General features: G+C 33.1%; 1 protein-coding gene across 1 annotated transcript; it reads right to left on the bottom strand.

Moving 5' to 3' along the window:
• Nucleotides 1–21,701: 21,701 nt before the first annotated feature.
• Nucleotides 21,702–23,094, bottom strand: LOC133204272 (scavenger receptor class F member 2-like). Its single transcript, XM_061340011.1, has 3 exons — nucleotides 22,935–23,094; nucleotides 22,722–22,850; nucleotides 21,702–21,904 (listed from the first exon to the last, which is right to left on the bottom strand). The coding sequence occupies exons 1-3, from the start codon at nucleotides 23,092–23,094 to the stop codon at nucleotides 21,702–21,704; spliced, it is 492 nt and encodes a 163-aa protein (XP_061195995.1).
• Nucleotides 23,095–23,603: the final 509 nt, after the last annotated feature.

Raw genomic sequence — 23,603 nt, 5'->3', positions numbered from 1 at the left:
TGACTTCTCTCTCTTTGAAAACATGTATGGTAGTTTTTTGCTGATCTTTAAAAGCTTTTTTGTCAGAGATTCTGTAGAAAACCTTTCGACATATACTGAATATCTTTGCATCTATAATATGTCCTTCTAAAACTATTTTAAGGATTTCATTCTTGTCCCCAAAGCTTGACCCATTCAAAAGTTGTCACCCCTTTTGAAATAAAACCTTGTTATCGCTACTCCTCCGTAGAGATTCCAAGCCTTCATCAGTGTCTTCGACTCATTTACTACTCTCTTCATTCTATCATTGCAAAAGCATTCTTTGGTCCCTTGTATGAGTTACTGCCACTGAAAGTTTATGCTGCTTACACTTAATGAACTTTTTTTATAAAACGGTGTATCCTAGAGACATGGGACCAACTGCATCGGCATATTTGACTTGACCTTGAAATATAGGTCAAGGTCAAAGTCATTTAAAAACATAAGAAATTCCTTATATATGTGTAAAATATAGCAATTCACCAAATGACCTTGAACTTTGACCTTGACCTTTGACATTGGGTCAAATGAAAAGTAAGGACATGTATCCAGCTCCAGTATCAGGTAAAAACATAGAAAGTAAAGATTTCCTTGTTTTTTTTATGACCTTGACCTTTGACCTTGACCCAAAGGTCACAATCAGGTTTAAAGATGTGAAAGTAGTTACAATTCTTAGTTTAAAAGAGGCATAAAATAAATAATTCATTCCCCCCCCCCTCCTTAAAAAAAATCACATCAACAACAACGTAGAGTATTTCTGTAAAATTCAAACCAGACCTCGGATCGACACCATATTTGGTACAAATGTAGTATAGACCTCAGAGAAACTTTCTTGAGAGTTTTACGGTAAGTCTTATAAGTTTATAGAAGTCATGAAGTTTCACGGCAAAAACTACAAGTTCTGTTGTGTTTGAAATTAAAGTGCAGGTGAACGAAGAAATGATCTAAACCTTTCATCGGCTATTTCTTCAAATGTCGTTAGTAGCATTCGATTTTCCTGATATGATACGACATTTTAATACCAAGCATTCTCTCTTTCTTTTACATTTGGAATTTATTTGATTTTTATTTAGAATTAATCAGTTTCCAGAAATAGCGATTTTCGGCATATTAAAAACAATTCTCGCTTTCATTGTCGTGTTTCCCTTCTAAAAATGCATATTGGGAGTTTAATTTGTGCTACACATATTTAATTTAATCCAAAGAAATGCTTATTTAAATGTTTCGTATTTATATCAGGATATTCAGTCAGAAATGTTAAAATCCGAACCCGATCTTTTAAGCTTACAACAAAGCTATTTTCAAAAAATTCAGCATGCTCACAATATCGATAAATCGGGCTACAGTCCATTAATATTTTCATTAGGGAACAGTGTTAACGTTTTCTCACGCAGCCCGTCCCTTGTTATTAAGGTCTTCCGACTTCCTTCGGAATCAACGCGTAAAAACAAAGCCAAGAATGGGAACGTCATTGAACGTCATGGAGCACCGAGCTACTAAAAAAAGTATGTGTGCAGACAGGAAAATGTCTAAAAATAGACTAAAATGCTTCTAGATGCTGCTGGAAATTCTCTCCACGTACAAAGGACAAAAGTATTCAAATGGTAGCTAGTTATTATTCTTTTTTTTAGACAAAATTTTGTGCACGCGATTTCTCGAAAACTATTCAATGAATTTCTTTGAAATTTTCATGGATAAAAGGTCTTCATATGAATTTTATATAAAATTCCGTTTTTTTGGCAAATTCGGTTCCAGTGCCAAGTTATGGACAATTTCCTGATTTTAAAATGAAATTTTGTCCTCGAAGGATCTAAGGAACGGCTAAAGACAGGAACTGGAGACTTGTTAGAGATGATAGGACACGACTTCTAGATTTGCAAAATTGCCTTTTCGTGCGTCGTCAGTACTTCCGGTCGCTTACGGAAGTGATCAAAGAAATCGTTAAATTTCAACTTTCCTTTTTTAAATCAGTACTTACATCACATTATTGCATCTCTTTTGTAGTTTTGAAATATGTTGGTCCAACTGGAAACAAAAACGTCATCTTCCGGTTATAAGAGAAAAACTACATAATTTGAGTATTTTTCTTTCCCACTAATATCGTTTGTAGATAAAGTTTTTGGAATGAATTTTAAATATATTATTCAGACTGCAAATGTCTAGAGTAATGTCAAATATCTTTGTAAAATTCTCTTCTGGTCGCGTGTTTTTCTGTCCGCAAAATGAGAAGTTGTCTAAGCAAGATCTCGGAAACGGTAAGAGATTAAGACACCAGACTTATATGAGCAACAGACCTTAAGATGTAGCCAAAACCATTTGGGTTCAGAGCGTCAGCCGTCACTTCCGGTCGTCACAGGAAGTGATCAAAGAAATCAAAAATTTAATTTTTTCTTTTTTTAGTTAATAATTGCATCACTTTATTGCATCTTTTTCGCAGATTCGAAAGATGTTGGTCCCACCGGAAACAAAAACAACAATTTCCGGTTATAAGAGAAAAACTAAATAATTTGAGTTTTTACTTTCCTATACATATTCTTTATAGATGAAGTATTTGAAATGAATTTTAAATATGTTATTCAGACTGCAAATGTCTAAAGTAACCTCAAATATCTTTCAAAAAATTCACTTCCGGTTGCGTGTTTTTCTGTCCTCAAAATGAGAAGTTGTCTGAGGGAGATCTCAAAAACAGGTAAAAGATTAAAACATCAAATTTTTATGAGTAACAGACCTTGAGGAGTAGGCAAAACCATTTTGGTTAAACGCGTCAGTCGTCACTTCCTGTCGTCACAGGAAGTGATCAAAGAAATAAAAAAATTTTACTTTTCTTTTTTAAATTAAAGCTTGCATCACTTTATTACATCTCTTTCGCTGTTTTGAAATATGTTAGATTCCACCGGAAACAAAAACGTCAACTTCCGGTTTTAGGTGATAAGCTACGTTATTTTGATATTTTACTTTCTCATAAATATTACTTATCGATAAAGTACTTGAAATGTTTTTTATGCATTTTGTAGATACTGCAAATGTCTGAAGAAACGTCAGAGATTTTTTGTTTTCCTGTCCTCAAAATAAGAATTTGTTCTTACAATATTGCTCGGCAACAGTGAACGACTGAAGTCTAAAACTTTTAGGACTGATAGACAGTCATCAGTTTATTTGAATCGTGAGAAAATCTTGTATCGCCGTTACTTCCGATCGTGACAGGCAGTGATGCAAAAAAGTGAATGGTTAATGGTTAGCGCGTTGGATTTTCAGGCTGACGACCAGGGTTAAATCTCCAGTGTGTCTGAATTTCTTTTATTACCTTTTAAGCCTGAATTAACGATTTTATTTTCAAAATCGGACGGAAGACCTCTCATTGCTTGCAATGAGTTTCTAGTTATTATTATGTTCCCCAAACGAAGTTTGGGAACATATTGTTTTTACTCTGTTTCTTATTATTATTATTATTATTATTTTTCTTCCTGGGTACTTTTTTGTCCGTGAGTGATCTCCGAAACTACACATCCGATTGAGGTGAAACCTTTTTAGGGTTAATAGGAATGTTATGTAGATTTGCGGAACGAAGGTCATTATGCGCGCACGCGCATGCACGTGCGTGCGCGTGCATTGCGTAAAATGACCAATATACTTGATATAGCTGTAACTTTTATATTTTTTGATGAAATGCTTTGATACTCAGAATATAAGGATATACTAAAAGTGTAAACAAGATGACATGGTCAACATGCACATGCATGCACGTGCGCGCACGCGCAAAGCGTAAAACGACCAATATACTTGATATAAGCGTAACTTTTATACTTTTTGATGAAATGCTTTGATATTCAAAATATTTATATATATTAGAAGTGTAGACAAGATGACATGGTCATCATGCACATGCATGCACGTGCGCGCGCGTGCAATGTGCTAAATGACCAATATACTTAATATAGCCGTAATTTTTATATTTTTTGATGAAAAGCTTTGATATTAAGAATATACAGATATAATAAAAGTGTAGACAAGATAATATGGACATCACGCACATGCATGCACATGCGCTCGCGTGCAATATGTTAAATGACCAATATACTTAATATAGCCGTAACTTTTATAATTTTTGACGAAAAGCTTTGATACTAAGAATAAACAGACAAATTATAAGTGTAGACAAGATGGCGTGGTCATTATGAACATGCATGTAGGTGCGCATGCGCGCAATGCTAAGATGACCAATATACTTGATATAGCCGGAACTTATATATTTTTTATGAAATGTTTTGATACTGAGAATGTAAAGATGCATTAATAGTATAGACGGGAAGACATGGTCATCCTGCACATGCATGCACGTGCGTGCGCGTGAAATGCGAAAAACGACCAATATACTTCATTGCCTTATTTAATGAAGCTTACAGGAAATAAGACACCAAAAGGGTGTTGGGGAGTGTTTGGGGAACATCTGTAACGGTCCCCGTTACAATTATAACTAGTTATTATTCTTTTTTTTTTTTGACAAAATTTTGTGCACGCGATTTCTCGAAAACTATTCAGTCGTTTTTAATGAAACTTTCAGGAAAAATCGGTCATTGTATAAACTTTGTTCAACACAAGGGAAATTTGGAAAATTCTATTTTGGTTCCAAGTTACGGGCAATTTTCTGATTTTAAAATGAAATTTTGTCGCCCCTTTTTTTCAAGAATGGCTAAAGATATGAACTGGAGACTTATTGGAGAGCATAGAACATGACTTCTAAATTTGCAGAATCGCCTTTTCGTTCGTCGTCGGCACTTCCGGTCGTTTACGGAAGTGACCAAAGAAATCGTAAAATTTCAACTTTCTTTTTTTAAATCAATACTTACATCACATTATTGCATCTCTTTTGTAGTTTCGAAATATGTTGGTCCCACCGGAAACAAAAACGTCAACTTCCGGTTATAAGAGAAAAACTACATAATTTGAGTATTTTTCTTTCCCATTAATATCCTTTGTAGATAAAGTAATTGAAATGAATTTTAAATATGTTATTCAGACTGCAAATATCTAGAGTAACCTCAAATATCTTTCAAAAATTCACTTCCGGTCGCGTGTTTCCCTGTCCTCAAAATGAGAAGTTGACTGAGCAAGATCTCGGAAACGGTGAGAGATTAAGACACCAAACTTATATGAACAACAGACCTTAAGATGTAGCCAAAACCATTTGGGTTCAGAGCGTCAGCCGTCACTTCCGGTCGTAACAGGAAGTGATCAAAGAAATCGGAAATTTCAACTTTTCTTTTTTTACTTAAAAATTGCATCACTTTATTGCATCTTTTTCGCAGATTCGAAAGATGTTGATCCCACCGGAAATAAAAACGACAACTTCCAGCTATAAGAGAAAAGCTACATAATTTGAATATTTTACTTTCCCATCAATTTTTTTCTAGATAAAGTATTTGAAATGAATTTGAAATATTTTATTAGGACTGTAAATGTCAAGAGTAACGTTAAATATCTTTCAGAAATTCACTTCCGGTCGCGTGTTTTCTGTCCTCAAAATGAGAAGTTGTCTGAACGAGATTTCAAAAACAGGTAAAAGATTAAAACACCAAACCTTTATGAGTAATAGACCTTGAGGAGTAAGCGAAACCCTTTGGGTTAAACGCGTCAGTCGTCACTTCCGCTTGATACAGGAAGTAATCAAAGAAATAAAAAAAATTACTTTTCTTTTTTAAATTAAAACTTGCATTACTTTATTGCATCTCTTTTGCTGTTTTGAAATATGTTTGATTCCACCGGAAACAAAAACGTCAACTTCCGGTTTTAGGAGATAAACTACGTTATTTTTATATTTAACATTCTCATAAATATTGCTTATCGATAAAGTACTTGAAATAATTTTATGTATGTTGTAGATACTGCAAATGTCTAGGGAAAAGTCAGAGATTTTTTTTATAAAATTCACTTCCGGTCGCGTATTTACCAGTCTTCAAAATTAGAATTTGTTCTAACAATATTGCTCGGCAACGATAAAGGACTGAAGTCTAAAACTTTCAGGACTGATATTCAGTCATCAGTTTATTTGAATCGTGAGAAAATCTTGTATCGCCGTGACTTCCGATCGTGACAGGAAGTGATGCAAAAATGTGAATGGTTAATGGTTAGCACGTTGGATTTTCACGCTAACGACCAGGGTTAAATCTCCAGGATGTCTGAATTTCTTTTATCACTTTTTAAGCTTAAATTTTCTTTTTTGATTTTCAGAATCGGACAGAAGACCTCTCATTGCTCGCAATGAGTTTCTAGGTATTATTATTATTATTTTTTTTTTTTGACAAAATTTTGTGCACGCGATTTCTCGAAAAGTATTCAGTCGTTTTCAATGAAACTTTCAGGAAAAATCAGTCATTGTATGAACTTTGTTCATCACAAGGAAAATTTGGAAAATTCCATTTTGGTTCCAAGTTACGGGCAATTTCCTGATTTTAAAATGAAATTTTTTCGCCCCTTTTTTTTCAAGAATGGCTAAAGATATGAACTGGAGACTTATTGGAGAGCATAGAACGTGACATCTAAATTGCAGAATCGCCTTTTCGTTCGTCGTCGGCACTTCCGGTCGTTTACGGAAGTGATAAAAAAAATCGTAAAATTTCAACTTTCTTTTTTTAAATCAATACTTACATCTTATTTTTACATCTCTTTTGTAGTTTCGAAATATGTTGGTCCCACCGGAAACAAAAACGTCAACTTCCGGTTATAAGAGAAAAACGACATAATTTGAGTATTTTTCTTTCCCAATAATATCTTTTGTAGATGAAGTATTTGAAATGAGTTTTAAATATGTTATTCAGACTGCAAATGTCTAGAGAAATGTCAAATATCTTTCAAAAGTTCGCTTCCGGTCGCGTGTTTTTCTGTCCTAAAGATGAGAGGTTGTCTGAGCAAGATCTCGGAAACGGTAAGAGATTAAGACACAAAAACTGATACGAACAACAGACCTTAAAATGAAGGCAAACAATTTAGGTTAAGAGCGTTAGCCGTCACTTCCGGTCGTCACAGAAGTGATCAAAGAAATCGAAAATTTCAACTTTTCTTTTTTTAATTAAAAAATGCATCACTTTATTGCATCTTTTTCGCAGATTCGAAAGATGTTTGTCCCACCGGAAACAAAAACGTCAACTTCCGGTTATAAGAGAAAAACGACATAATTTGAGTATTTTTCTTTCCCAATAAAGTCTTTTGTAGATAAAATATTTGAAATGAATTTTAAATATGTTATTCAGAGTGCAAATGTCTAGAGTATCCCTAAATATCTTTCAAAAATTCACTTCCGGTCGCGTGTTTTCCTGTCCTCAAAATGAGAAGTTGTCTAAGCAAGATCTCAAAAACAGGTAAAAGAATAAAACACCAAACTTGTAAGAGTAATGGACCTTGAGGAGTAGGCAAAACCATTTGGGTTAAACGCGTCAGTCGTCACTTCCTGTCGTCACAGGAAGTGATCAAAGAAATCAAAAGTTTTAACTTTTCTTTTTTTTAAATTAAATCTTTCATCACTTTATTTTATCTCTTTTGCTGTTTTGAAATATGTTAGATTCCACCGGAAACAAAAACGTCAACTTCCGGTTTTAGGAGATAAACTACTTTAATTTTATATCTAACATTCTCATAAATATTGTTTATGGATAAAGTACTCGAGAGGCTTTTTCTATGTTGTAGATAATGCAAATGTCTAGAGTAAGTCATAGATTTATATGAAATTCACTTCCGGTCGCGTGTTTACCTGTCCTCAAAATTAGAATTTGTTCTCACAATATTGCTCGGCAACAGTAAACGACTGAAGTCTAAAACTTTCAGGACTGATAGTCAGTCATCAGTTTATTTGAATCATGAGAAAATCTTGTATCGCCGTGACTTCCGGTCGTGACAGGAAGTGATGCAAAAAAGTGAATGGCTGATGGTTAGCACGTTGGATTTTCACGTTGACGACCAGGGTTAAATCTCCAGTGTGTCTGAATTTCTTTTATCACTTTTTCAGGTTGAATTTTCGATTTTATTTTCAGAATCGGACGGAAGACCTCTCATTGCTCGCAATGAGTTTCTAGTTATTATTCTTTTTTTTTGACAAAATTTTGTGCAGGAGATTTCTCGAAAACTATTCAATAGTTTTCAATGAATCTTTCACAAAAAATGAGATATAATATGAACTTTGTTATCACAAGTAAAATTTGGAAAATTCATTTCTGGTTCCAAATTATGGGCAAATTCCTGATTTTCAAATGGAATTTTGTCCGCGGCGCATCTAAAGAACAACTAAAGATATGAACTGGAGACTTATTAGAGATTATAGAACATGTCTTCTAGATTACCAGAACCGCCATTTCGTGCGTCGTCAGTACTTCCGGTTGCTACCGGAAGCGAATTAAAACAGTGAATTTTTCAACTTTTTTGTTTTTCAATATATTTCGATGATATTAGTACGGTCAATACTCTTTTCAGAGTGCATAATATGTAATTTGTTTGAAAATTGATGATAAATATTATAATTATTATTAATATTTTTTAGACAAATATTATGCACGCGATATCTCGAGAACTATTCATTGGTTTTTCGTCAAACTTTCAGGGATATTGCGTTTGAAAAAGCCATTGTTACATTTGAAAGAATTTTGGAAAAATTCACTTTCGGTTCCATATGCATGTTAAGGGCAATTTCCTGACTTTTAAATGGAATTTGTTCCCGCTGCAGATCTAAAGAACGGCTAAAGATATGAATTGGAGAATTGTTGGAGACCATAGAACATGACTTCTAGATGTGCGGGTTTGCCTTTTCGTGCGTCGTGAGTACTTCCGGTCGCTACCGGAAGCGAATTAAAAAAGTCACTTTTTTCAACTTTTACGTTTTTCAATATTTTTCTTTGATTTTAGTCGGGTTATATTCCTTTATAGATGTAAGTTACTGAACATAATAGGTATCAGATTCCTTGAGCGTCATATAGCGAGACGTGTTTTGTTGCAAAACATTCAAGTCTTTTCATTAATGTGTTACGAATTGGAATAGTCCACTTTGTTGGTAAAGAGGGATATAAAATGTGTAAGAAAACTTAGCGCTGCCTTTATGTTACTTGCCCGTATATGATATGTTATATGTACAGTGTGATAAATAAACATTCTTAGGCTCGAAAATCAGGCTATAGCAACATATTTTTTTTTTTAATTTCTTTGAAGCTATCACGTACACTTATTTAATTGAAGTCACATTTCAAAGAAAAGGTGCGAAGATTTACTCGTGACGTTTGGCGCGAAATAATGTATCTTGACCTGCCTTTCACAAATGGTCTAATGCAGCAGTGTAGAAGTACAGAAAAAGATAACACGGACATGTCTGTTTTTGGAATTGCATAGAATAGAAAGTTGAATGCATAAAGAATAAAGGAAGTAAACACGATAGTTTTTTTTTAGTTTTGATCAGTAACAGATTATTTTCTCTGCTATCAGTTATTGTTAAAACTCAATAACAAATCCGATGTAAATCTACTAGTACTTGCACAAAATTTAGCTGGCTACAGTACCAACCAGACCCAACCTGACACAAAGCAGTCCCAGAGCAGTCCCGGGGACTGCTTTCTGGGACTGCTAAAGCAGTTCCAGAGCAGTCCCACAGCGGTCCCAGAGCAGTCCCACAGCGGTCCCAGAGCAGTCCCACAGCGGTCCCAGCAGTCCAAGCGGTCCCAGAAAGCAGTCCCAGCAGGCCCAGTGGGCGGGGTTAATTAATTGAATGGGCGGAGCTTACTCAGAAATGAGATTACCAATAAACAATGTAACTATAAAAGGCAGTTGAAATTGATGATCCATTTCTTTCTGAGCAGTATCAATTAATTGCGACAGTCATTTTTGAACTGTTAAGAAAATCACACTACGCGTATAGAAACAAATAATAAATACTGAACAAAGAAGACGGTCACACCTACTAATAACATGAATATTTAAACACAGTTTTGTGGTATATTAATTTTTCACCCAAAAAAAAAATCAATTTCTTAATTTACTGTGATTGATATCGGTTTCCATATTTATTTATTTATTTATTTTTTTTTATAGAAAATTAAACTTGAGTTGTTTATTTTCTATCAAAAGTAGCTTTAAATAGATCTTATAATTATAGAGCAAGGCCGATTTCCATACTATACCCTGAATGCATTTTTCTTAAGTACTGGAGCTTTTGAAAAATTCTTTGAGTATTATATTTCAGTCATGATTATTTTCACTGACTTGCCAATTTAATTATCGTTAGATTATCTATGTAACAGAAAACAATAATACTTTATTATATAAATGTTTGAGTGTACATCTGTAAATCACGCGAATGGAACCCTCAGATTATGTTCAAAATTAATTAATCCCGAAATAAACGAAGATTTTTTGCAGTACATAGATTGAAATTAGTGCCATTGTTGACCAGCATGTTCAGTGATGTGTAACACTGATACCCAAATAACATGTATTGACTTTCTGCTAATCATGCCCGAAGGCGATTGAAACCTCAGGTGTTGACACCATTTTATACATTTGTATTGCTTTTTATTAATCGGCCAATTGGCCAGGAAAACACAAACAAAACAAATAACGTATCTATAAAAAATGACGTAATTTTCTGGCTAGCCTATGCATTAAGACGTCATGAAATGCGTCATTTTCCTCGTATCCTGGAAATTTCTACAAAACAGACAATTTTTAAAGTTATTTTTCGATATTTAATATAGGACGTAACCTGTGATCTTAAATATGCAACTATTAAATGATAGAACTATTTCTAAGGATTACAAAACCTGTTTTATTTTTTAGATCAGAGGATGCTCTCATATTATTTCTCTTCTTTTTTAAACTAAAACTTGCATCACTTTATTGCATCTCTTTCGCTGTTTTGAAATATGTTAGATTCCACCGGAAATAAAACGTCAACTTTCGGTCTATTGCACGGCAACAGTAAACAACTGAAGTCTAAAACTTTAAGGACTGATAGTCAATCATCAGTTTATTTGAATCGTGAGAAAATCTTGTATCGTCGTTACTTCCGGTCGTGACAGGAAGTGATGCAAAAAAAATGAATGGTTAATGGTTAGCACGTTGGATTTTCATGCTGACGACCAGGGTTAAATCTCTAGAGTGTCTGAATTTCTTTTATTACTTTTTCAGTTTGAGTTTTCTTTTTTCAGAATCGGACGGAAGACCTCTCATTGCTCGCAATGAGTTTCTAGTTATTATTATTATTGTTTTTTTTCTTCTTACCGATTTTGTGCACGCGATTTCTCGGAACCATTCGCTGATTTTGGTGAAAGTTACAGGTTTGATAGAGCATCGAAAAATCTAGATATATATGTTTTTGTTTTGATGACGTCACTTCCGTTCCGAGCTTTCCGCGATTTATTGATTTTCGGAGGATCATTTTGTCCAGCAGTTTTCTTTAAAGTGCTTAAAGACAGAAATTTGACATTTTTAGCTATGATAGAGCAACATGTGTAGATGTGACAGACACATTTCTCTTTTCCCGAAAGTGCCGCACGTCGACGCTCTCTATGGCCCGAAAAAAGTCCTATCGGGAATTTTAAAATTTCTAACACTTTTTCTACAATATCTTTTTACCTGTAAATATTTTGTTAAAACATAAAGAACAAAAATTGTGTAGAATGCTACGATCTTACAAACGATATCAATAATAAGGGGCTGGCCCCTAAAATAAGGGAGGGTCAAAAGTATTTTACTGATATCTCAAAAAGTATTGAGAATTTGTCTAGTATCATAGAAACAAAGTTGTTCAAAATGACAAGTAGCAGCTACATGGTAAGGAGATCATTGAAAGTTGTTAAAATGACGTCACTTCTCGTTGAAATTTAGATGGAAGACTTATTTGTTGCTTTGCAACAAGCTAGTCTAGTTTTTATTATTATTCTTTTGTTTCTGATCAGCAAATCTTAACATACTCTTATTCAATTTAACCAATTAACTTTTCTTAAGTTATAGAAATTTCTTCCTAACACAAACATGTGCAACGGGAAGAAGTGTTGCAGACTTGTCAGACTCGTCAAATAGAGCTTGATTTGACATACCCAGTAGGTTTTATGCTTTGTCGAATACTTTTTTTTTTTTTTAAATTAGGTACTGTTAAAACGAAACGACGGCTCTGTGAATTTTAATCGGACTTGGAATGAATACAAAATTGGTTTTGGGGATGTGTTGTCTGACTACTGGATTGGTAAGGAAAATTTTGGTAATTTTAAATGGACAACGGATGATATTGCATGCAAAGATGACTCACTATGCTTTTTTCCCCTCTTAATTGGTTTTAGGAAATGAAGTAATTCATCACTTAACGAGACAGACAAATTCCATGTTGTACGTTTCTATAACCCATGTGAATGGTAGTACGTTTTATGAAAAATATAATGAATTTTCGATTTCCGACGAAGCTGGTGGATATTCACTGCACTTTGGAGGTGCCTCAGGAACACTTGGTAACGTATAATTCTGTTACAGATAAAGATACTCCGATATATAATTCATGTTCATTCTATAGTTGTTTAAGGTCGTATATTGTTTACAAACATTAATGCAAAAACTCTAAGTGTAAATATAAGAAAATCGACAGATAAAAGCACACTCGTCCTCATGTTAATATATGCGGCACTTAATATTTGGTATCTATTCCTTGGACTATTACACAACGTGTATATATTTCTGCATGTTTCAATTTTATTCAACCTATTTCAATTTTTTTCCTTAAAGTTAATCTTTTCGATAGTTTTAATCCTTCCAAATTTTTGATAAGGGTGTGTATTTAGATTATTTAAATGAATAAGGAAAGGCATCATGATTGGAAATTTGGAATATTCTCACTGTGTCCTGTGGCTTATGTATTTATTGCTTTTGATTTATCAGGCGATGCGATGACTCCGGCTACATTTTCAAGAGGGCATCTTAACGGAATGAAATTTACCACCATCGATAAAGATCAGGATGCAGCAAATGGTGTTAACTGTGCTATCTTAGTGGGAGGAGGGGGAGGGTGGTGGTATAGACATTGTCGTTGGGCCCTCCTCACTGGTCCATACGGAAGCACAGACTGGGAGCATCCTTGGAGTCCGAAATTCAAGAGTGGAGTTGACATCCGTAGAGTTCGAATGATTGTAAAGAGAAAAGGGACATAATAGTATCAATATCTCTTTGAGGAAGATTGAAAATATTTTTTTTTATATTTCAAAATGAAATATAAATAAAATGCTGGAAGGTAGGAAAGATACTTCCTAATGTAACAATTCTGGGTAATATCCATACCTGCAATTGAATCCCCATTTAATCAATTCAAAAGTTTAATTTCTTATATCTGTCTTTAAAATGGATATATCATTTATTATTACATTCTTATTGCTTTGTCTATTACTGTTGCTTCTTGCCAATATATATTAGATAATTATTTGGAGTAAAACATCTTTTAAAAACAGGATACGAATTTGTAAAATTGATACAAAGAGCTAAGTTCACATAATCCATAAAATGGCCCTGCCTAAATTCCAATTAACTGACCAGGACACAATGTCCCATTTCAAATGTTAATATAAAGAAGAGACTTAGTGCTTTCATTTCCTGTTAAAAACGTTTCCTCTGAAAGTCCATGTATTCAAAAAAAACAGGCTTTGTGAAATTGCAATGTTCTTGAATTTTGGAGAAAAGGGGTCTATTTGAGTACCTACAGCAAAGAATTAAAAAATCCAAAAATATATAACTTGTATTATAATCTTCAGAAGCAGTTCTTTCTTTATATATTTGCAAATTTTGGATCAGAGGTTGGGTTCTATGCAGAATATTTAAAAAAAGGGGATAAAATTTGGACCAATTTTGAAGACATTTTCAGGATCTGAGGATAATGACGCAATTCATGACGTCATAATACATGGACTAGCGAGAAAAATACGTCATTTTCAGTAGATATGCAGTCACCATTGGTCCAACTAAAATTTAATATATTTTCATCTAAACCTGAACAATTCTGATTTTTCAGAAAAACACAGGACCTAAGTGAACCTTTTTCTTTTTAACAGTTTCAGCGTGAAATGTACGTTCAATGTCTTCTTTCATTTGTAGTTGCATGACAGCGCAAGTGCGTTATTGTAGTTCATGGTTCCCTTGCTACAACTTTTACACTGCGTACATATTTGTCAGCATAATGAAATCGTCATGTATATAATTATATAGTTATAGTTCTTGTAAGTTTTATAATTCATATTTTACCAATAAATTGTATTTCTTTTTGCAGTATTAATTAGTCTCAGAATCATGATTGTATAGAGATAATTTAATAAATGATCCTCAAAACATTATGTGAAACGTATAGTGAAAAGAAAATTTATCTGAACTTTGATTAAAACTCAAAATAAAAAAAAATAAAATAAAAAAAATGTGTTGTTTAACATGATGCAATGTATAAGAAATAGAATTACATATTTAGAACAATATCAAAATCGGCAAAAAAATTAGAATCTATAAAGTGAATTGGCCTTAGAAATTCAGTAAAATTTAAAGGTTGTTAGTTAATTCGGAGACAGATTCTATTGCTGTTTGCAAGAAAACAATAAAACTCTGCTGAAAGAAAATATGTATTTTCCATTAAATACAAAAAGAAAGTTTCGATGTTTTCCGATGATCTATGAAAAAATATACAGCTATTTCATTAAGGTAAAATATGCCTTACGGAGCATGTCACTTTTGCACCTTTATAGTACATAAACATTCACATGTTCCTGCAATGTTTATTAAACGTGATTTAACGACAATTTGATTTAGATTGGATAAGTTTTGAATTCAAGAGTGACAACGTCATTTAACGTCTCGGAACTGTTAAAAAAAATTATGTGTGCTGGCAAAAAATGCCCAAAAGAGATTTGAATGTTTTAAATATCTGTTGGGGATTCCCTACACGATATTCAAATAGCAGCAGCTTTTTTAAGGATGGAGTGAAAGACGTTTTCGATGATAAACTCCTGCGATATCCAGCATATGGCCTGGACATTGCTTCTATGAATTTTGCATTGTTTTTATACTAAAACGCTCGCTGATATCTGATATGCCACAAAAGACATTTTGGATAAAATTTTTTATGTTTGCCGTAGTAATACTTTTTTGACGTTAAAAGCATGAAAAGATATTTAAAACAGTGAAAAAGACAGTTTTGGAATCAGGTTTTACGTCATCAACCGTCAAGAAACTTCAAGTGCAAGTGAATCATATGACCGCACTGGAAATATCTTTGTATTTTTTTTTCTAAATTTTAGGAAATGGACCTGATTCTTTTTTAGCTCACTCGAGCCGAATGCTCAAGTGAGCTTTTCTGATCAAAATTTATCCGTTGTCTGTCGTTGTTGTTGTCGTTTTCGTCGTCATAAACTTTTTATAATTTTATCTTCATCTCCAGAACCACTGGGCCAATTTCAACCAAACTTGGCACATACTGTCCTTGCAATTAGGTAAAGGGGACTCAAGTTTGTTCAAATGAAGGGCCACTCCCTCTTCTAAGGGGAGATAATGAAGAAGAAGTACAAATTGGGTAGGGTCATTTAAAAACCTTCTTCTCAAGAACCACTGGGCCAGAAAAGATGTAACTTATGTGAAAGCTTCCTGACATAGTGTAGATTCAAGTTTATTCAAATCATGACCCTCGGTGTAGGGTTGGGCCACTATGAGCGATCAAAGTTTTACAGGGGTATGAATAGGAAAAATTTAAAAATCTTCTTCTCAAGAACAGGCTAGCCATGATAAATCATATTTATGTGGAAGCATCCACAGGTAGTTTATATTCAGGTTTGTTCAAATCATTACCCCTGGGCAAGGGTGGGGCCATAATGGGCAATCAAAATTTTACATAGAAAAACATAGAAAATATCTGTAAAAATCTTCTTCTCAAGAACAGCAAAAAAGCCATGATCAGCCATCTTTATATGGAAGCTCCACAGGTAGTGTATAATCAAATTTGTTCAAATCATGATCCCTGTGGGAAGAGTGTGAACACAATGGGCGATCAAAGTTTACATAGGAATACATAGAAAAAAATCTTTAAAAATCTTTTTTCCAGGAACAACAAAGTCATCATGAGTCATATTTTAAAAGACGCATCGTTAGACAGTGTAGATTAAAGTTTGTTCAAATCATGACCCCCGGGGATAGGGTGGGGCTACAATGGGTGATAAAGTTTTACATTGAAATATATAGGAAAAAGAATCTGCTGATGGTGATAATTGAATGAATTTGAATGAAATGTTGCATGCATTTGATTTATCAATTATTTATCGCTTAATTAATGGTTAAAAATCTTAATTAAATTTAAAAAAAAAAATCTTCGTCAATCTTTAATCAATAAAACTGAAATTAAAACCTTTCAAAAAAATGTATCCAATTAATTTGTCAAGACCTTATAAAGCTACACAGCGTCAACGAATGTAAAGAAGATAGCTAATACGATTAGGATAACTCCCAAAAACCTCAAACGGGCAAGGACATTCACTAGACTGTTAAATCTGAAATATGGAATATCAACTGCATATATCATGTATATTCTAAAATGTGCTGGGGTTGATTCTAATCTGAAGAATATTTTTTTTTTAAATTCATCACGATGTAGAGGCGTAGTGGTAATTATTTTGCAATTAGACGCATTCTCACAAAGTTACGAGTCCTTCCCAGCCAACACAAAATAGCACTCAGCACTTTTTAGGTAAAGGGTGTAAACTTCATTTTATGTGTATCAATTTTTATGGTAAAAAATAACTGGATGCCCTTGCACTAGCCTCGTTTTCTACATTCAGCCTAACAATTCTATTTCTGTACCAGTCACGTGACATACAGCTGGCACATACAATGTAACAGGTACGGAGTGCAACACAAACCTATTCATTGTTGGTAACTCTATTGCTTTTCCTAAATTTTTATAGTTTCTTTTTAAAGTGATTAATAAATATAATACATATTGAGAAGGTATTAAGATCATATTTTCCATTGCCTTCCTTAACATAGCTGAGTTGTTCTTTCATCGCCATGGACGACAATGTTTAAATTAACAAAGTACATATGCTATATATAAGCCTCAGATGGTCAATAGTTTAAATGTCATGTTGAACTGTATTTACAGATTTGGTATCTTTGTATTTTCTTTTTCGGTTTATGCATAAACATTAGAAGCACCCAAAAAACTTATTTGGGCTTCTCTTTGTTGATTTAAAGCTTTTAAAATTGTGTAGGCCACTGACAATAACTACATTTTCATATCTCTGTGGAGATTACAAAAGTTTTTTTCTTCTAGAGATCAAATCAAAGGTTTAATTTCCATATAATATGTGATGATTTATTGAATATAGAAGTTGATGGAAAACTAACAAATACACTTTATGACAAATAGGATGACCTCAGGATTTCCATCTTCATAATTATATTTATGTGGAAATAATAATAGGTATGCATTTGTGTCAATATAGATAAGAATTAACTAAAAGTTAGCAATATCCTTATTCTCAGGATCAATTTGGAAATTTATTTTTTTCTCGAATTAATATGCATGATTAGACAAAGAAACTCTCTAATGAATGTTCACAATCACGTTTCAGATATAATTATTTCTTCCATGTTTAAGCATTAATCGGAAACTCTTTCAAATTAATACTTTATTGCATATCTCTGTTTAATGTGTCCCTCTAATGTTTCTCAAGTGCAAATTTCAAGAACCTTTTGACCGTTAAAGCATTTGGATATATGCTTAGATATATTCTTGATGATATAAAAGTAACTTTGTGAATAATATTTGAAATTAATGCTTATATTGTTGTAAAAGACAAAGAGTTTAAGAAGACCTTTTAAGATCACTTTATCAGAGGCAAAGTCAAAGATGTGGGATATGAAAACAAAGAAAGGTTATATTTAACCATTACATTATATTCCTTTTTGTATAGAAAGATAATGAAAGGAACGAGTGTTGTTTTAGCTGATGTTTACTGTGATTAAAGTACTGAGAAAGATTACGCTAACATTTTATACGAAAAATATTTGAGATAAATAATACTTAAAAGTGAAAATGCGCTTATATAACAAAAATTCGAACATAAATCTTTGTTAGTTATCTGATAAGTGTTCAAAGCATTAACCTATCCTGTTTCTCATCAACAAAGCTAAAAAGAAAAAAAGAGGTCCCAATACACACTCTTGACATTTTTAAGAACGTACAAGTCTTGTACCCTTTCAAATGGAATTAAACAGGTGGCATGGTTTAATAATATTGATTAATTATGACACACTTTACTGTATAGGAAAAATATATATTGTTGTCATGTTCTCTATGCACATCTTAAGGGGATGAAGGACACATGGTCACATGACTCTGTTTAACTACGTCATAGTCTCCTTTTATATTTAAGTGAAAACGTGTAAACCATCAGTTCTTTTATAAATTTTTGACAATTTGTTTTACTTTAATTACCATCTTACCTAAATATAATAAAAATTTTAACATTCTTGTAAACATTAACAAATTACGGAATATATTGTTCCATTCCTATGTTTCCCTATACTTTGCGTCCAACAAATCCTTGACATCATACACCATCTGTTAGTACAGCGAGATCATTTTTGGAGAATACACTGGCAGTATTACTATGTAAAAACAGGTCATAATCAGTATATGATGAAATATTTTGAGAAAACGAAAACACCAAAAAAAATATTTTTGCATGGCTGATGATGGATATCTTATATAGGTATTGCTTATTTCGCTTACTTAGCTTACATTTTACGTCATAGTTGGTTTTTCCCCTACTCGGGAAATGTAAATATGACACATTTTTGCCATACTTATGTCTTGTTTAATGATGTCCTATGCAATATTGAGGTCAGCTTCACCATTCAATACTTTTACAGTTGATTAATTAAATGAAGAACTTGCATTTCAATGTAAATTTTCAAATATTAAATGATCGAATTCTTGGCAAATTACATGTAAGTTTTTTTTTGTTGTTGTTTAATATGTCTTAAAAGTAGGTAATTTTCCCTACCCATATGCGGTGTGATAAAAGAAACTTGATTTTCCGAATTTTAAACCCTATTCATATTTTTAACGATACATGTCCACTGACATATTTTTTTTTTTAATCTCTGCTTATAAAATACCATAATGGACAGAGTAATGGGCCTGGGAACATGGAGAATCAAAACTCCACATAGAAACTTTAGGACATAGTATTTGGCAATCAATGTCTCTAAAATAAGGTTAGAAACATAATGGTATAACTGCGTTAGATATGTTGGACATACTACATTAGAAATATACAAAATATGAAAAAAAAAATGAATGACAATTTTTTTTTTTTCAGCTCAAGGTCCTTCTTCCTCTAAATGCATATTATGGTCTACATATTCAAAACATCATAACCATCATAAAGAGCGCTCAAAAATTTATCTGCTATTCATTTTGAAATTTTCCCATAGATTTTAGGAAAAAAGCCAATTTTCAACTTTAACTGGATCCTTTTACCAGACCTACGGGCAATGGGCATTAATTGGTCTCATATTGCAACACATGTAGGTCACCTTATATACATGTAGGTATACTCATTACTTTACTTTGACTCTTTACTTTCACTTTTTACTTCAACATTAAGAACATTAATGGATTGATAAACATTAGAATGATAGACGTGTAACGATATCGAATTATTAAGTTTTGATAAATAAAGGTGCATGTACTTTGATACGCCATTATAATTATAACTCTTTATCAGTAATGAGGACTTTTTCCCTCCGAGAAAGTGTTGGTCAATTAAAAAGTGCTCCGCAAGAGAAAAAAATAAGATGATAAAGTTACTTCAAACTTCAGAGAAGAAAATTTGGAGAAGATGCAACGGCTGGGAAACTATTAATTTATTTTCTAATTATTTACATTTGATTAAGGTAAGGGTTTTTATCCCTCGGCACCAAAGTGGGTAAATGAAATTAGAGTCAAGCATCACCTTCCAGGTGATTCTCCTTTAACTTTTAAATTTCTTCTTCCCAAAAGTGGCCTCTATTTCAAACGAGAAACTTGAAGCTAAATATATTTTTCCAACCAAGAGAAATATTAAGAAATGAATAATATCACTCTATTTATTTAACGTTGTCCAAATGTATATGTAGAAAAGCATACAAGTACAATGACACAATCTACTTACTCTTATCTAAAAAAAAAAAAATACTGACATAGTAGCATCTATACTACTAGGTCAATTATAATAAACACAGAGTTTTTTGACCAGCTTACTGCCTGCAGAGTGGTATCTACTGGTATTTCGAGGCCTAAACGCTTCTGGTAGATGCTGCACTAGTGCTTGCAGCTACAAGATAGTTTCATCAATTCCTGATATTTCCATTACAGCTTTCAGCCACCCGCCGATTGTATCTCCAGATACGTGTTTGTACGGCCGTTGTATAGTAATAGACAGTTGGGTAAAAGAACAGCGAAGCTTTTTGACTGGACTTAATACATATGAATACACAAGTCATGCAATGGACTTCGCCTTTATTTTACGATAAACCAGAAAAATACGTAAGGCCATTCTGACATCTTTCAGAATCAAAAGCAACTCTTAATCTATAATAGAGATATGAATAAAACCTCTGTCTCGTATTACAAAAAAATCATGATTTTTTTTTTAAAAATAATGTTGATATACGAAAACCTTTTATTTAAATAATTTCAGATATTACTATTTTTCTGTTCAAGAGCTCTGGATAAGATAATGCATATATAAATAACTAGAAATAGGGCTGCTATTATTAAAAGCCCTACGATACTAAAAATTAAAGTAGATTGCTCATTCTCTTTCTCCATGTTTTCTGCGTTCTTCAGACATCTCTTACCGTCGCTTATTCCTTGTGAGACATCTATAAGAGCAATTATTCGCTATAAAATTGATTAACAAATATTTTGTATTTTTGATAGTGTTAAAAATCATTAGTTGTTTAAAATACGTCGATATTACCAATTGTTATATTCAATAAAGAGTAATTTCTTTATTCCCTTTATTGAAAAACAGTCAACATAATTGGTAATATAGTAGGTTTGGTAATAAAGCACTTATTTCATAACAACTCGGGAAACAGTCAAACTGTTGTCCCTCGATAATAGGGAGACTGGGAAACTGTTTCCCAGGTATTCCCTATTACCTTTTTTAAACGTTTAACTTTTCCCCACGTAGTCATGAAGTAGGTATACACAATTGACCGGTAAGGAGTTTTTTTTTTTACAATATCATTGATCATGATTAATTAGTAGATTGATTTAGTATGGTTTCATGGTACCTTCGTGACATCTAATAAACTTAACATCAGCAAAAAAAAAAAAAAAAAAAAAAAAAAAAAAAAAAAAAAAAAAAAAAAAAGGAGAAAGAGGTAACACAAGCATGGCAACTTGTAAATTCGCTGGTAATGCAGTCATCGTTAAGATAATCATGGGAAACAAATGAGTTGTTGAATTTTAATGAATGAAATCAAACTACTACTATTATTTTATTGATTTGTTTAATTTTTAGGGCAACACTGATAATGTTAGCCCTTCGGGACGAATATATTGCCCTCGTCGGGCAATACTTCATTATTTGGGGTCTAAGATAATCAATGTTGCCCTAAACCCCAGTCAATATTTGTATAATATTTACTTATGAAATTACTAATTGTGTTAACAATTTTTCATGAAAAGCAAAAATGGAAAAATTTGCTAAAAATGCAGTCATTGCTAGAAAAATACCATCACTGGTTTTCTTCAAAGTAGAATCTGTAGAACCAAATACAGTGGAGGTTTCTGTTGTAGCCAACATACTTAAATATGCTTCAGAGGAGATACGGTGAGTAGAATCCAATTCTAGATACAAAGATATGAAATTTAAGGCATATGATACGTAATTTCCAGCTTAAAGAAAAACATAGGATAATAAAAAAAATGTACAATTCTGAACTATTTTCTATGTTACTGAGTATAAATATGTATCACAAAGGCACAGTCCATATGGAAATTGAATTCAAAAAAGAAAAGACGTCTAATTCATATACATTATTATATAGTGTTTAATTTTGCAGACGAGTCGTCTTTGCTTTTAGTTCCTTGAACCTCTTTCCGTAATGTAAACTGAGTGTCCAAATCAAAGAGATGGGAAAATAACAGAAATTTGTTTAAAATAGGTTCATGCAATCCATTGCCCTGCCTCACACGATTAACAACAGAGTTAATTTTCAGTACACCATACCCATACAACATTTTCTTAATTAGATCAGCTCAGTCGGTAGAGCGCTCGCTCCGTGATCGGGAGGTCGTGAGTTCGAATCTCGGCCGCGACAGACCTAAGTCGATAAAAAATAGGTAGCAACTGTTCCTTCGCCATGCGCTCGGCACTTTGGAGTGAAAGTTGCGGGTCTTTCGGATGAGACCTTAAAAACCGAGGCCCCGTGTCACGGCAGGCGTTGGCACGATAAAGATCCCTCAATGCTCAATGGCCCTGAGTGCCGAGTAAAGGTCAAAATTTGAAGCCCTTCACCGGTATGTGGTGACGTCTCTATATGAGTGAAAAATTCTCGAATGGGACGTAAAACAATATACAATCAATCAATCATATAATTAGATCAGACGTACGTGTAAATGATTTAAATAATGAAACTCCAGCTGTTAAAAAATTCATGCTTACCTTGACATCCTGTAGAGGGATTACAGTGGTCTTCGTCACATTTGCAGCGCTGTTGGCATCTATCTCCATAGCTAGGGTATCGACAAATATACTGACAGTAATTACCAAACTTCCCCGATTCACACACAGCTGCGAAAAAAAAAACGTTTTATTTCCCACTTTTAACGTTGCAATTTGCAATCAAGTTCATTAAAGCCATTGATCTAAATGTACCTGAAGAATTCTTGCAGCCAAAAACATGGTGGCAACTTTCATTTGGACAATGACATGTGGACAGGCACTTTTCACCAAATGTTGGTGGAGAGCAAGTAAACATACAGTCCGTGCCATGAAAACCCTTCAGACAAGCTTTAAACAAAATATGAAGAAGCATTATTAAAGCTAATTGACCTGGAAGATTAACGATGATACATGTACCATATAAGTAGAAACTTTAGCGAGACGAAAATGTAAGGATTTATTCTAAAAATGATATTTATTTTAGCGCGAAGTAGTTTTAGCGATTTTAAAATTTTAACTATAGAAGCTATTACAAATAAAACGTCATCAATTTGTAGCGATATTCAATTTTAGCTATCTCAGCTCCCTTGCTTATAATGCCAAAATTAAATCGTCGATTAAAATTCTACTTGTACGGCATATTTTTTTTTTTAGGTATTCCATCAGTAAGAGCCTCAGATTCAATGGAATTTGATACAGAATAGACGTGTACGGATTAAATACTCAGTGTATTTAGACGTAATTCCCATTCATTACAATCAGTATGTAAGAGTGGAATGTGTCTTAAATGATGACCTTGACCTGTCCTTGAAGATATATCTCCGTTTTTTTAATAAGTAAAACATTAATTAAAAAAATATCCCGCAAAATTTTTCAATTGTT

The sequence above is a fragment of the Saccostrea echinata genome, unplaced genomic scaffold (genome assembly GCF_033153115.1).
Source record: "Saccostrea echinata isolate AGI-Se365-2 ecotype Australia unplaced genomic scaffold, CSIRO_AGI_Sech_v1 ptg000052l, whole genome shotgun sequence".
Lineage (NCBI taxonomy): Eukaryota > Metazoa > Mollusca > Bivalvia > Ostreida > Ostreidae > Saccostrea > Saccostrea echinata.
This window is presented reverse-complemented; position numbering and strand designations above follow the sequence as displayed.

What these genes read in the sequence shown, in the direction of transcription:
- LOC133204272 (XM_061340011.1), bottom strand. Translation starts at nt 23,094, where the DNA reads ATGCTTCTTCATATTTTGTTTAAAGCTTGTCTGAAGGGTTTTCATGGC. An exon ending in TGGCTGCAAGAATTCTTCAG is followed by an intron (nt 22,851 to 22,934) that starts GTACATTTAGAT and finishes TTTTTTTCGCAG; the next exon opens with CTGTGTGTGAATCGGGGAAG. An exon ending in TCCCTCTACAGGATGTCAAG is followed by an intron (nt 21,905 to 22,721) that starts GTAAGCATGAAT and finishes CTTTGTATCTAG; the next exon opens with AATTGGATTCTACTCACCGT.